Raw genomic sequence first — 13,029 nt, forward strand, 5'->3', positions numbered from 1 at the left:
GGGCCCGCCCCCCCCCCCGCCACAGGCGACTGCGGACCGCTTTCTGTATCTGGAGGGAGCACACCCGAGGGCTCAGAACGGAGTGAGTGGCCACTTCTGCCTCAGAGGTTCTCTCCTCCCAGGCCAGCTTCAATATGGCAGCAGTACCACCAGCTCCAAATGCCCAGCCAGGGGGTGGTGGAAGCCTGCACACTACTTGTAAGTTCCAGAAAGTCAGCCTCAAACCATCAAGTAAAAGGAGGGCTGTGGTGACAGGTTTGGGGGTACTCCAAAAAGCTCCCAGCCTCAGGAGCTCCACTCTGGAGCTGGGGGCCCTACCTATTGGCTATATCCCACTCACTGAATGGGGCCCATTCAAAGTGACCCTAGCTGGGAATAGACCAAAGGGCCCATTTGGGGATTGCTGACCCACCCGGGACCAGCAAGAGGGGCGAGCAGGCAGGTCGTGGCCATTTCTACCACACCAGGTGGTCAGAGGTGGCAGTGCAAGCGGCCCACATCCACTGCAGAGTGTCCTGCTTCAGTGCCTTCCTGGGCCCACCATGTCCAGAAGTCCACGCTGCCTCTCAGACTCTGGCCACCCTGAATGGCGCCCATTCAGAGGCAGCTGCCTACACAGTGGCACATAAACTCAGTGGCACCTGAGGCCCCAGGAAGTTGTTGGCAAACATATGATTATGTGTGCACCTTCTGGGAGAGAATCCAGGTCCTCTGGCAGCTCCTCACGGAGGGTCTTAACTTCCCCCACACCTGACCACTAGGCAGGAGCCAGAGACAGCCACAGGGCGCCCTTCACAGGACCCGAGCTGGGCTGGGCCGCAGCACTGAGCTCTGCCCTGTCTCCCCACAGGAGGACCGGCAGGGCACGGGCTGCGGAATTCCACATAGCACAGCTCCTGCATTGGGCCTGGAGCAGGTGGAGGGAGGTAAGGTGCTGGCACGGATGCCCCTGAGTGTGGCTTTTGGACGGGTGGAGCTGTGCGTCAGCGTGACTCAGAGCAGACATGTGGCCTCCTCAGCAGTCCCCAGGCAACCACCTGCCCTGAGCTGAGGGAGAGATGGGCAGCAGGTGAGAAAGTGTTGGCCAAATTCCTGGTTCTTTCATGAACTCACCACATCAGAACTTCCACTCTAACCATTTACAAGGTTCCTCTGAGGGTCAAAAGTGGGAGGGGAGGGACCAGCAGTTGGTGTAATGGCTATGTCACTAGACTCCCATGTAGTCAACTGCAGTTTGAGTCCCAGACCCAGAGACTTAAACTCATGCCAGGTACATGTGCATGCGTGCCCAAGATCCCAAGAGGAGAATGAAGGAGAAGGGATTGCAGTGTGGCCAATCACCCCCCAGGGGGGGGAGATTTTTCACTTTCTGCCTCTTTCTGGTGAGTGCACGTGCCCAAAGCAAAAATCTCTGCCCCTCCTCCAAAAAAAAGTGTTTAAGGGGGGTCAGCAGGTAGCATGGTGGTTAAGGGCACTGGACTCCCACATGGTCAACCATAGTTCGAGTCCTGGACCTGCTAGCTTACTTTTCACTTTCCCTCGTTCTCTCCATCACTTTGTCCTTCTCTGATCACATACATTAATAAATTAATTAAATAAAAAATAATTCTTTAAAAAAAGTGTTTAAGGAAGGGCCAGACATGGCGTAGTGGCACATGCAGCCATGTGGTCAGAGGTGCCTGGAGGTACTCCCCTGCAGGGAGGTTCCCGATTCAGGTCCAGGGACCTCCCTGAGTGCAACAGGTACCGCTTGCCCACAATCTGGGGTACAGCTGAGGGTGGACTGTGGCAACAGGACCTCATTGGGAGTACTGCTTTTTTTTCTCTCCTTCAAAGGAAAAAACAGCTTAAGCTGATGTTGAATGAGCCTTTGCCTAAGTCACACCCTTGTCTCATTTAAGCCTCACAAATAATACTTATTGATGAGGCAGCAGAGGTTCAGAGAGGCCCAGCACCGTCCCTGAGCACACACAGAGTAATAATAGGGAGGCAGAGCAGGGACCCCAGCCCATGGGTGACCAGCGGCGCTCTCTCTCTGTCTGCAGTGCCTGGCCATGCGGACGGCCGAGCGGCGGAAGCTGACGCGAGCAGACCTGCACCGCCAGCACGCCCTGCTGCACAGGGTGCTCCAGAAGTGGGTGGTAAGCGCCCCGGCTGGGCCGAAGGGGGCGGTCCTGGAGACTTGGCCTCCTTCCTTGTTCTGCCTGCTGCTTCTGGAACAGAGTAACCCGACCAGCCACCAATGGAGCAGGTGCCCCTGATGGTGGGCCTTACGCCACAAGGTTCTTGGGCCCTTGCTGCAGAGTGCAAATAAGCGTTGCCTGTGGTGCCGGCCATGGAGTGGCCCCGGTCCAGGGGCTTTGGGGTCTCATGAGGCGTCCCATTAGCAGGAGTCTTCACCCTCTTTATCTGAGGGCCCATTGCCCTTGGAACTAGGAGCTTTCAGCCTCCCCCACCCTTGTGAGTATCTGGCCATGGCAGCCCTGCTGTAAAGGCACCTCTGAGGTTGGCCTGGAATAGGGCAAAGCGGGAGCCCAGGGGTGGCCCCCAGTCCTCTTGTTTTCCACAGACATACCAGGGCAGAGTACAGAACGTCCTACAAGAGGTGGCGGCCAGGGAGAGTCGGCATGACAGGCAGCTGCTGCGGTGAGTCCCCAGGCCCAGCCAGCTGGGGAAGAGGAGCGGAGCCCTGCAGTGTGCAGAGGGGCTTTCCCTGCCATGCTGCCATGCTGCGGGGCCTCCCGCTCACCCATCCCGCTCCCCTGAGCACTTTCCTCCAAGTGTCTCGGCACCATTTCCTTTCTTCTCCTGCTCTGGGGCCTGCAGCCACCCCTTTCCTGTCAGTCTCCTCCCAGCTTGCTCTCTAGGCCTGGCACCAACCCTCAAGGGTTGTCTCTCAGCCCTCCAGGACTGTCTGCGGCTCTCACTCATGGGGGGCACCTGTGCAGCTTCAGTTCAGCTACTCCTGACCCATCGTCCCCACCTCCCAAGCCAGGCTTTGAACTCACTCCTTTTCCAGAAGGCCTCCCTCCCTCCCCTTTCTTCTTCCCTCATATCTGTTCAGCACACACTGTTCCACGTGGCCTGTGGACAGGCCTCGTGGACTTTACACACCTCCATCTCACCTCTGGAGTCCCACACGGCGCTCAGACAAGGAGAATGAGAAAGGGCCTCCCCAGCGAGGTCTGGGTGCCCTCCCTCCCACTCCCGTCTCCCCAGACTTCTTATCACTGGTGAATCACCTGTGCTGTCATTGCCTGGTTACGGCTGTGTACTCCCTGCAGCAGAAACTCCTGAGGGCAGGGCGTGTGGGTGGAGCACTGCCGAGTCCCTGGTACTGACACAGAGAGGTGCCCAGTGACCCTTTGCTAGTTGTAGACATGAGCACAAACATGGCTGTCAAAGAAACACACATTCTTAGGTTAGAAAGTTCTGGGTTCTGGGGTGAAAGGAGGACGAGGACTGACCCACAGGTGCCTCCCCATCTCTCCTGCGCCCCCATAGGGGTGTGTTACGTCGTTGGAGAGAGAATACCATGGCCCGTGTGGACGAAGCCAGGAAGATTGCCCTGGCGCATGCTCACCACAGGAGGACTGTGTGTGCCAAGGTGGGTAGGGAGGCGAGCAGGTCACCAGGAGGGTGGAGACCGTGTTCTGGTGAGGGCAGCGGTATGAAGAGACACGGAAGTCCCCGATGAGTAACTGTCTTCTAACACACACGTGCATCCCTGTGAACTGGCTTTTTTTTAATTGAATTATGCAACAGTATCTATTTAAATAAAATCACAGCATGCAGTAAGTAAACTGATTCTTATCAAAATCAGTATTTTTTTTTTCAAACTTTGTCAGAGGGTACATGTGCTCCCCACAGGAAGAAAGAAAACAAGAGAGCACCCCCATTGGGAATGGTCATGTCGCAATCCCTTCTCCTCTAACTCTACCCCCTTTCAGGTTGTTGGGCCTGCACACACGTGCACCCAGCAAGTTTTTGAAGCCACCAGGGCTGGTATTCCACTGTGCAGTCTCCCATGTGGGATCCAGACAGGTACCCCCCAGAACCAGTATTTTCTATGTAAATGGAATTTTCCACAGGGACAAACCGGGTCAATCTCTGAGCCTCAGTCTCCTCATTGTGGAAAGAGGATGTTCCTGCTTATCGACCTTGCAGGTTCCATGGCCACAGAGGCTCTCTGGAAAGCACCGAGCATCCCCAGAGTGTGAAGTCTTTGGGAAATACTCAGTGGGAAAGGACTCCAAACTTTCACCTCATTCCTTTGATGCATTGCGAGAAATGCCACATAACTGGGCTGATCCCAGGCACTGGGGATAAGGAGGGTGACAAGATGCGACTATGGGGAGAAAGCCTGTTATAAGAAAGAGGATTCAAACAAATAAAGGCTGCCCCTGTTGCCTAGTGGTTAAGAAAGCTGGATCTCACATGGTTGGACATTGGTTCAAATCCCAGCTCCCATAGTTTGAAAAACATGCCAGGTGTGTGTGCATGCCCGAAGTCCTGACTGGAGGGAGAGGGGAGGGGAAGGGACTGTGGCATGGCCACACTCACTGGAAGGTGCTTTCTCTCCCACCCCATCTCTGTCTCAGTCTGGCGTGTGTGCCCTCTCAGGCTTACAAACAGGCACACAGAAAAGTCCCAAGAGCCAGCCAGTGGCAGGGTGGTTAAGGTATTGGATCCACATGGCTGACTGTAGGTTCAAGTCCTCGACCCATCAGCTTGAAAATCATGCATGCCCCAGTCCTGACGGTGCTTTCTCACTTTCCCTCTCTCTGTCCATGGTGAGCACGTGCTCTATAACAAATTAAAAAGAGAAGAAGAGAAAGAAATTCCAGCACCAGGGATTTTGGGCTTCCCACAGGGGCCCTGGCTTTGCCCTGTCACCCTCTGGTTTGCACAGATGGAGACGCTGCCTGGATGTGGGCGAGAGCTGAACATCAACCACTCGGCCCCCTCACAGGGAGCTGCCGGCGCACACCTGGGTGTCCCAGAGCTCGGGAGTGTGGTGAGTGGTCACCTCTGTCCTTCGCCTGCCTGTAGGTCCTGGCCCGGTGGCGCGAGGCCGCGTCAGTGCAGATTTATTACCGACAGCAGGAGGGCTGTGCCATTCGGGAGGCCCGGAAGGTGCTGGACAGGGGTAAGTGGGGTCCCCAGGAGCAAGTCATGCTGAGGAGAGCTATGTGAGGGACACAGCATGGCCTTGAGGTCCTCTGCACCCCACAGTCTGCATCCCCCTCGTGTACCAGTTCCCTGGGCTGCAGTGACAAAGCACAGGTTTCCAACGACAGCAAGATACTCTCAAGGCCGAGTGTCTGAAACCGTTGTCAGCAAGCTGCACTGTCTACAGCCCAGGGGACACACCTCCCCTGCCACCACAGCTTCTGACATTGCCGGCAGCCTCTGCCTCTCCACCCGGCTTTGTCTCTCGGTCTCTTCTCGGTAGGGCACTGGTCTGGGCTAAGAGCTTGACATCATCTTAACTGCATCTGCACTGATGCTGTTTCCAGCAGAGGGTACCTGAGGTTCCAGTAAGGACATGGACTTGGAAGGTGGGAGGACACCGTTCAATCCAGCACGTCACAGATTCTGTTCCCAACTGGGTGCCAACCAGTTTATGTTGAAATGAAAGGTCCGGGCTTGAGATATTAGAGGAAGGAAGGATGAGGCGGGGACGAAGGTGTTCTAGGTGGTGACGGGAAGGTCCTTCCAGGGGCAGGTGGCCAAGCTGTCCTTAGAGATGGCCATGTGCAGAGCCAGCCCCATACCATATGGCCATGTGCTTCAAGCCTCAGCCCAGCAGAGGATGTATGTGCCCAGAATCTCAAAGACCAGAGAAACGGAAGAGAAGGGACTGTGGTGTGACCACACCCCACTGGGGAGGTGCTTTCTCCCTCTCTCTGTCTCTCTCTCTCTTGCAAGCATACGCACCCTCTGGTAAATTCAAGAGAGAGGTGGCCACGGTCCACAAGTGCTGGTCCCACCCCTCCAGCCACACAGCCTCCACTCTACAGCTTCTCTGTTAGGATTACAGTGGAAGCCCTAGGGATACGCAAGCTCTGGCTTGTCTCTGCCATAGGCCGTCTCCGGACCTGGTTTCGGCGCTGGTGGGACTGCAGCCAGAGGTTGACCCAGCAGCGGGTCCAGATGCAGAGGGCAGCCTGGCATCACCGGCGGTGGCTGCTACAGCAGGGGCTGGCCCGGTGGAAGGCACACCACCTGGGCTGTGTCAGGAAAAGGGTGAGGCAGGCGGCGGCACCTCCCACGTCACCCTGGGAAGGAGGCGTCTCCCACTAAACTCCGAGCCACTAGACTGGGTGCTCTGGGGTCCTATAGGTACAGGGCTGCAGGGGCATCTTGGCACTGAGTGGAGGCTTGGGGTAGCCAGCCTCAGAAGGGGTTCCCCCAGGAAGTGGGTTCATGCGGACCAATGGATTTCAGAGCTGGGGACCTACAGAGTCATCTAGATACCCCCTGCCTGTTTAGGAGGCCTTGGCCACACCCCGGGGGTCCTCCTGGCAACCAGAGGACAGTTCATGTGGGCCGAGAGCCTCACCTGTGGCTTCCCAAGGCAGTTGGGGTTACATGCTCGCCCTGACAGCAGTCGGACACAGCTCCCTGAGTGTTCACTGTTCCCTCAGCTCCTGCAGAGGCAAGGTGCCTGCCTCCTGGCACACAGACTCAGCCGGGCCTGCTTCCGCCAGTGGGAACGACAGGTAGGAGCCACGAGAGCCCCTTCTCCACTTCCCTCTTCTTCCAGTGGCCCCAGGGGCCCAGGCTGTGGCAGACCTTCAGCCCACACCCCCTAGTTCAGCATTTTTTAAAACAATTATTTTACTTAACTTTATTCATTTATCTTTATTTATTATTTTTAATTTGACCAGAAAGGAACAGAATCAGAGAGAGAGGTAAAGTGAGAAAGCAAGCTGCCAGGTCCAGGACTCGAACCATGGTTGGCCATGTGGGAGTCCAGCACCCTTAACTACCATGTCATCTGCTCGCCCCAGCATTTTTAAAAAAATACATTTACTTAATTGTATTTATTTATTATCATTTTTAAAATTTGCTGTAGGGTATGCACACCCATAAGAGATAGAGCAAGAGAGGGAGAAAGTAAAAAAGCAAGCTGCCAGGTCTGGGACTCGAACCATAGCCAGCTATGTGGGAATCCAGCACCCAAACCACCACACCACTTATTGGTCTCTGGTTCAGCTTTTTTTTATTTTTAATTTCTCATTTAACTTCATTTATTATTATTATTTTAATTTGAGAGAGAGAGGGAAAGCGAGAAAGCAGGCCACTGCATCTAAGATTCAAACTGGTTTGCCATGTGGGAATTCAGCACCCTTAACCACTATGCCACCTGCCAGCCCTGGCTTAGCATTTTTAATAGCACCATTTTGCCAGAGTCACCCACCTCTGTCCCCTTCAGTCATTTCCTAGCACCATCAGCTCCTGTCCATCTGCAACCTGTGTAAGGCCCATCCCTTTCATCTGCAGTGTCATATTTAAAAGTACATTGGCATCGGCATAATACTCAAAAATTAATATGAAGCACATTTTAGGTCTTTACTGAGGCCTCGATAAAAGGCATGAGGGTGATCAGCAGATGGCATGATGGTTAAGTTGCTGGACTCCCATATAGTCGGCCACGGTTTGAGTCCCGGACCCAGCGGCTTAAACTCATACCAGGCTTGTGTGCATGTGTGCCCAAAACTCCAAGAGGAGAATGGAGAAGGGCTTGCGGTATGGCCATCCCCCACCAGGGGGTGACTTCTCACTTTTCTGGCAGGTGCATGCCCCCGATAGCAAAAAACTCTTTAAAAAAAAAAAAAAGAGGGATCACGCTAAAGATGCATAGCGCAACCCTCAGGTAGCAGATCCCCTCTCCCTCCCTGAATGCAGCCAAGTGTGTCCCCAGCTCTTCCCCAGCTCCCTGAGCAGCTCCTCTGAGAGCCCAGCCATGGCCGCCACTTGCACCTGCTGAGTGCCCTTTGCCTTCCCTCTTTCCAAACAGTCATTCCTTCATCCAGATGAAGTGTCCAGCCCAGAGCTGGGAACAGGGTTGGATCCTTCCTGGTGGAGAAGGGAGAGGAGCTCCCCCAAAGAAGGATCTAGAGTGATGAGCTGGGCAGCATTAGATCAGGGCAGCCTCCTGGAAGAGGCAATGTGGGAATAATCCAGTCTTTCTGGCCCTAGCTGGTGGCCAGGCAGCAGGAGCGGCAGGCCACAGCACGGGCTCTGTGGTTCTGGTCCTTCTCATTGCAGGCTAAGGTAAGTGAGGTTTTGCCTCAGCTGCTCCTGCCTTCCAGAGATGCCCTGGGCCTCGGGTCAGGGGAGGCACCTGGCCTGAGGGTGGGTGGTGGGCAGAGCCCCTAGGGGAGCTAAGCAGGGCAAGATGGGCCTCACTGCGTGCCTCCCTGGAGGTCTGGGCTGCATGGCGGGGCTTCGTGCTGGAGAAGAGGAGAAAGAAGATGCGGCTAGTGCGGGCCCTGCAGGCTTACCAGGGGCAGCTCCTCCAGGAGGGCGCCACGCGTCTCCTGCGCTTTGCGTCTGGGGTGAAGGCTTCTCGGCAGCAGCTGCAGGCGCAGCAGCAGGCTCAGGTAGGCTTGGGGTCCCCCAGCCCTTCTGCAGAGGGTGGGCAGGGCCTGGCAGGGGCTGATGAGAGACCATGTTACAGGCAGCCCACAGTCTCCACCGTGCAGTCCACCGTTGTGCCATGCTCTGGAAACAGAAGGTGCTGGGCCCCGGCAGGGAGCTGCAGGCGCTAGCACCTAACTCACCCAGCAGGAGAGTGACATTTGAGGGTCCCTGTCTCAACCATGGTGCTGCTGGGACTGGGGATGCCACCTTGAAGACCAAGCGGCCAAGAGCTCCTCGGCCTCGGGGACCTTTGGGCAGCCTGGCCCTGGCTGCTGGGGAGCCCCAGCTCCAGGAGCTGTGAGTAGCCCACCCTGCACCTCTTCCTCCTTGCTCCTGCCTGGGGCCAAAGGTCAGACAGTAGGGAGGGTGGGTGAGATGGGCCAGGCACGGCCCATCAGAGCAGAGCTGCTCTGCTCACGCCTCGTATCCCGCCTTGGGGGAGAGAAAGGAGTGTTCCCGGACCCTTTTCAGTTTATTCATTCATTTCCTCCATGAGAGAGACAGACAGGCCGCACTCCTGGTGTTCTTCACCCCATGACCCACCCCTGCCAGACAGATCAAGGGCACATGTGTGCCTGATGTTGGTAGAGAGGCCTCGAGATGCAGACCTAGGGCTTTCATGGGCCCACTGCGGAGTGCAAGTTACCACTGTGCCACCTGCTGGCCCCCCAGACCCTATTTCTCAAACTCTCCTGCCATAGCTCTGAAAATGCATCTCCCCCTTAGTGACACCTTCCTGCCTCTCCCCAACCCACAGCCTTCAAAGTGATACCAAAGGAATGGACTGTAGGGCAGTCCCCAGGGTGCCTGTCTCCCCTCTGGCCTTAGAGCCAGAAAACAGGATCACTGTTGGAAACCCCACTTTTTGGGACCTGGCGCCTGCCCCTGTGGTCCCTGAATGGTCTCCACAAATCCCTTACCACTACTGTCCCCGCCTCCAGCCCCACCCCCACCATGCAGACCAGGGTGACCAGTGCCACCTGAGGGCCTCAGACCTCAGGGAGAGATCACAGTGGGGTGTACCAGCTTGGGACCCCACCCTTGCTCTGCCTTCACGGCCTAACACTGACAAGAGCCTTGCTCTGAGGCTGCTCCCCAGTGACACAGAAAGAGCATCCATGTCACCAGGGTTTTGTCGAGGTCAAGAGATATGACATGGTTACTTGCTGACCTTGGGCAAAAGTTTTGCCAGCTGGCTGGCTGTCTTCCTGTAAAATTGGAACAGTCAGGGGACCAGCAGTTGATGTAATGGCTATGGCACTGGACTTCTATGTAGTCGACTGTGGTTCGAGTCCCGGACCCAGTGGCTTAAACTCACGCCAGGCACATGTGTGTGCATGCCCAAGATCCCAAGAGGAGGATGGAGAAGGGATTGCTGCATGGCCATCCCCCCTGGAGATGATTTCTCGCTTTCTGTCTGTCTCTTTCTGGTGAGTGCACGTGCCCTAAAGCAAAATCCTCTCCAAAAAAAAAAAAAAATTAGAGAGGTCAGGTTAGGTGAACCTCATCCCCCAGGCCCCCGGGTTAGCCTCGAGGAATAGGACCCACCCGCGTTTCTTCCCAGCCTGGCTGCCCGCTCCGCAAGGAAGCAGCCGCGACGCCCACACTTCCTGCTGGAACCTGTGCAGAGCCAGTGGTCCCTGGGCTGTGGCACCCCTGGGAGACAAGGGTAAGTTGTGTGGGCCCCCAAAGCAGCTGGCACGCTATGTGGGGCTGTGTTCTGGTGGCCCCAGGGTGGGTGCCCCCTTTGCTTCCTGTTCCTTGGTCAACCAGGCTCTCCCTTGCCCCTGCTCAGACCTGAGAAGCAGTGGGAACATTGCCCAGGCCTGGCCCAGCAAGCAGGCCCTTTCCTGACAAGGCCCTTTCCAGCGGAGGCCCAGATGCCACTGGTCCCAAGTAGCCTCCTGCCAGATGCCTCTAGCCAGAAGCTACCCGCCTTGCCAAGGACCAGCCCAGGCCTGCTGCTGCTGCCTCCTTCTTCCTTCATGCCCCGCGGAGCAGGAGCACCAGCCAGGGTAAGTTCCATCAGCAAGCCTGGTCGTCAGGGCTGCCGTTCCTTGGTCTGGCCTTTGGTGCTGTGTCCTGCAGTCAGTGCTGCAGCCATAGCCGCACTGCCTGGCACCAGAAGATTCCATCTACAAGCCTAAGTGCCCACTGTACACCAGGCCCAAGAGACAGCAGGGAACAGCCTGACAAGGACCCTCCCCATGAAGTATATGTTCTAGTGGCAGAAATGACCAAGACAATGACGTGACTGTAGCTCACGTAGGGGCGTGCCGGCCAGGGTGAGAGGTTTGGGATTGGAGCAGAGAAGGGAAGGTGCTGATGGTTCCAGCAGGGAGCACCATGTCTGATTTCGAACATGGGATACTCCATGCAGGCTGGTGGGTGTCTGTGACCTATGTGATCCAGATAGAAGATGCCAGTGGCCTGGACCCAGATGGTGGAGGCAGGCCTTGCACCATGGATCTGGGACAGGGAAGGGAAGGGAGGAATCCAAGATGGCGCTTGGACTTGAATGATTTGGGGGTGATTTCTCTTACTCGGAGGACAACTGGGGTAAGGACTGGGGCAAGGACTTGGTTTAAGTGAAGCCGGCAGAGTCTGGTTTGAACTTGTCGGGTTTGAGAGAAAGCAAGGCCACTGAGTGGCCCTCAGGGAGGTCTAGAGAAGAGGTCTAGGCTGGAGGTCCAGACTGAGTCCTTAGCATAGCATGAAGATCCCTGGAAGCCATGAGGGCACCTGGAGTAGAGAGAGAGGGGCTCTGGCTCCTGGGACACAGGTGTCCACAGTGGGGTGATGGTGATGGCCTCGGCCAGCTAAGCAGCTGGGCTTGCCGGGGCGGGGCAGGAATGGGAAGGAGCCAGTGCCCGTGTCAGTCTGACCTGTGGGGCTACAGACAGAGGCTGAAGAGGGGCTTGGGGCTGCCCAGGGGCGGGGGGGTTGGACAGGGACAGCAATTGCAGTTGCGTCTGACCACTGTTGTCACTGAAGTCTAAGCTCAGCAAGGTCATGGGCTCAGAGCTAGGTGGGGGAGGGTGTGGCTGGAAACAGCTGCGGGGGCAGTGTCAGGCCGGCCCCTGGGGCTTTCTCTGGTGGTGTCAGGGCCTGGTCGTCCCCAACCCCTGCAGGGCATGGTGCCCTCTTCCCGAGGCTCGTCCCAGCTTCCCTGCTTAGTGCCATCCTCCCTTCCCAGGTGTCAGCACAGTCAACCGCTTCTAGGCCTAAGCTCCAGAAGCCCCCGTCCCTGGCCAGCGCCCCTGACCCCCGTCTGCTCTTCCCTGGAGACTTCACAAGCACCAGGGCTGGACTCGGCTCTAAAAGTGCAGGTGTGAGCCTGGCGCCTGTCGGGGCAGTGAGCGCTCAGGGCCCCCCTGCTCAGCCCAGTCCTGGAGGGAAAGATGGTCAAGATCAAGCTCCTGCTGCCGCTGCCACAGGCTGCTCAGACCTTGAAGCGGAGCTGGAGGGGATCCAGCGGCAACTCCAGCACTACCAGACCACCAAGCAGGACCTCCGGTGAGACCGGGAGACACCCTGGGGCCTGTCCACAGGAATAGGAGGTGCCTGGGAAGGTGGGAAGCCCCCTTCGCGAGCAGGCTGCCAGGACCCTGTGGGCGATTTCGTGGGTGGGGGCACAGAGCTGGCCAGGAGCACCCCTCTCTCCTGCTAAGGAAGACCCCAGTCTGCCTCCCCATGGAGGCCTGCTTTCAGTGGGGGAAGAGAAAGCTACACAATGGGCCATGCCAGCTCCCTGTGCTGCGGAGGCAGGCCTGTCTGTAGCAGCCTCGGAGATCTGAGGGAGACAGACCCTCATTCTCAGCTCTGCACTAGAGAAGTAGGAGCAAGAGAGCTTGCCCTTGGGCCACCCGAGTGGTGGTTTGCAGGGGAAGGTGGAGGCCAGGAGACTGCAGCTCAGGGAAGGGGTCTCCTCCCTCTCCATCTCTCCCATCAGAATTAGCTCCTGTGTTGGGACCAACAGTTAGCGTAATGGCTATGTCGCTGGACTCCCAAGTAGTCGACCACGGTTCGAGTCCCGGACCTGGTGGCTTAAACTCACGCCAGGCGCATGTGCATGTGTGCCCAAGATCCCGAGAGGAGAATGGAGGAGAAGGGATTGCAGCATGACCATCCCCTCTGGGGGGTGATTTCTCACTTTCTGTCTCTCTGTCTCTCCCTGTCTGGCGAGTGCATGCAAAAACCTCTCCAAAAAAAAAAAAAGAAAGAAAGAATTAGCTCATGTGTTTCTCCCCGAGCCGGAGGGGTGTCCATGAAGCTCTGCTGAGAATCCAGCCAGGCAGCAGGTGTCTCCCCTTCAGGTCCTACCAGCGGCAAGCAAGCAGCCTGCGCCAGTGGCTGGGGGTGGGGCGGGGGAGAGCC

The 13,029-nt window shown here is 56.8% G+C and overlaps 1 protein-coding gene across 1 annotated transcript in view; it reads left to right on the forward strand.

Moving 5' to 3' along the window:
- Positions 1-13,029, forward strand: part of SFI1 (SFI1 centrin binding protein) — a 79,352-nt gene that overhangs the window by 65,476 nt on the left and 847 nt on the right. The window contains exons 18-31 of the mRNA XM_014587641.2: positions 26-82; positions 851-926; positions 2,046-2,141; positions 2,570-2,646; positions 3,505-3,607; positions 5,053-5,149; positions 6,089-6,249; positions 6,651-6,725; positions 8,209-8,283; positions 8,436-8,612; positions 8,690-8,949; positions 10,217-10,321; positions 10,448-10,667; positions 11,849-12,168. Of these exons, the coding sequence (XP_014443127.1) occupies positions 26-82; positions 851-926; positions 2,046-2,141; positions 2,570-2,646; positions 3,505-3,607; positions 5,053-5,149; positions 6,089-6,249; positions 6,651-6,725; positions 8,209-8,283; positions 8,436-8,612; positions 8,690-8,949; positions 10,217-10,321; positions 10,448-10,667; positions 11,849-12,168 (1,899 nt within the window). The remainder of the gene's footprint in view (positions 1-25; positions 83-850; positions 927-2,045; positions 2,142-2,569; positions 2,647-3,504; positions 3,608-5,052; positions 5,150-6,088; positions 6,250-6,650; positions 6,726-8,208; positions 8,284-8,435; positions 8,613-8,689; positions 8,950-10,216; positions 10,322-10,447; positions 10,668-11,848; positions 12,169-13,029) is intronic.

Source organism: Tupaia chinensis, unplaced genomic scaffold, assembly GCF_000334495.1.
Source record: "Tupaia chinensis unplaced genomic scaffold, TupChi_1.0 Scaffold000226_1, whole genome shotgun sequence".
NCBI lineage: Eukaryota > Metazoa > Chordata > Mammalia > Scandentia > Tupaiidae > Tupaia > Tupaia belangeri.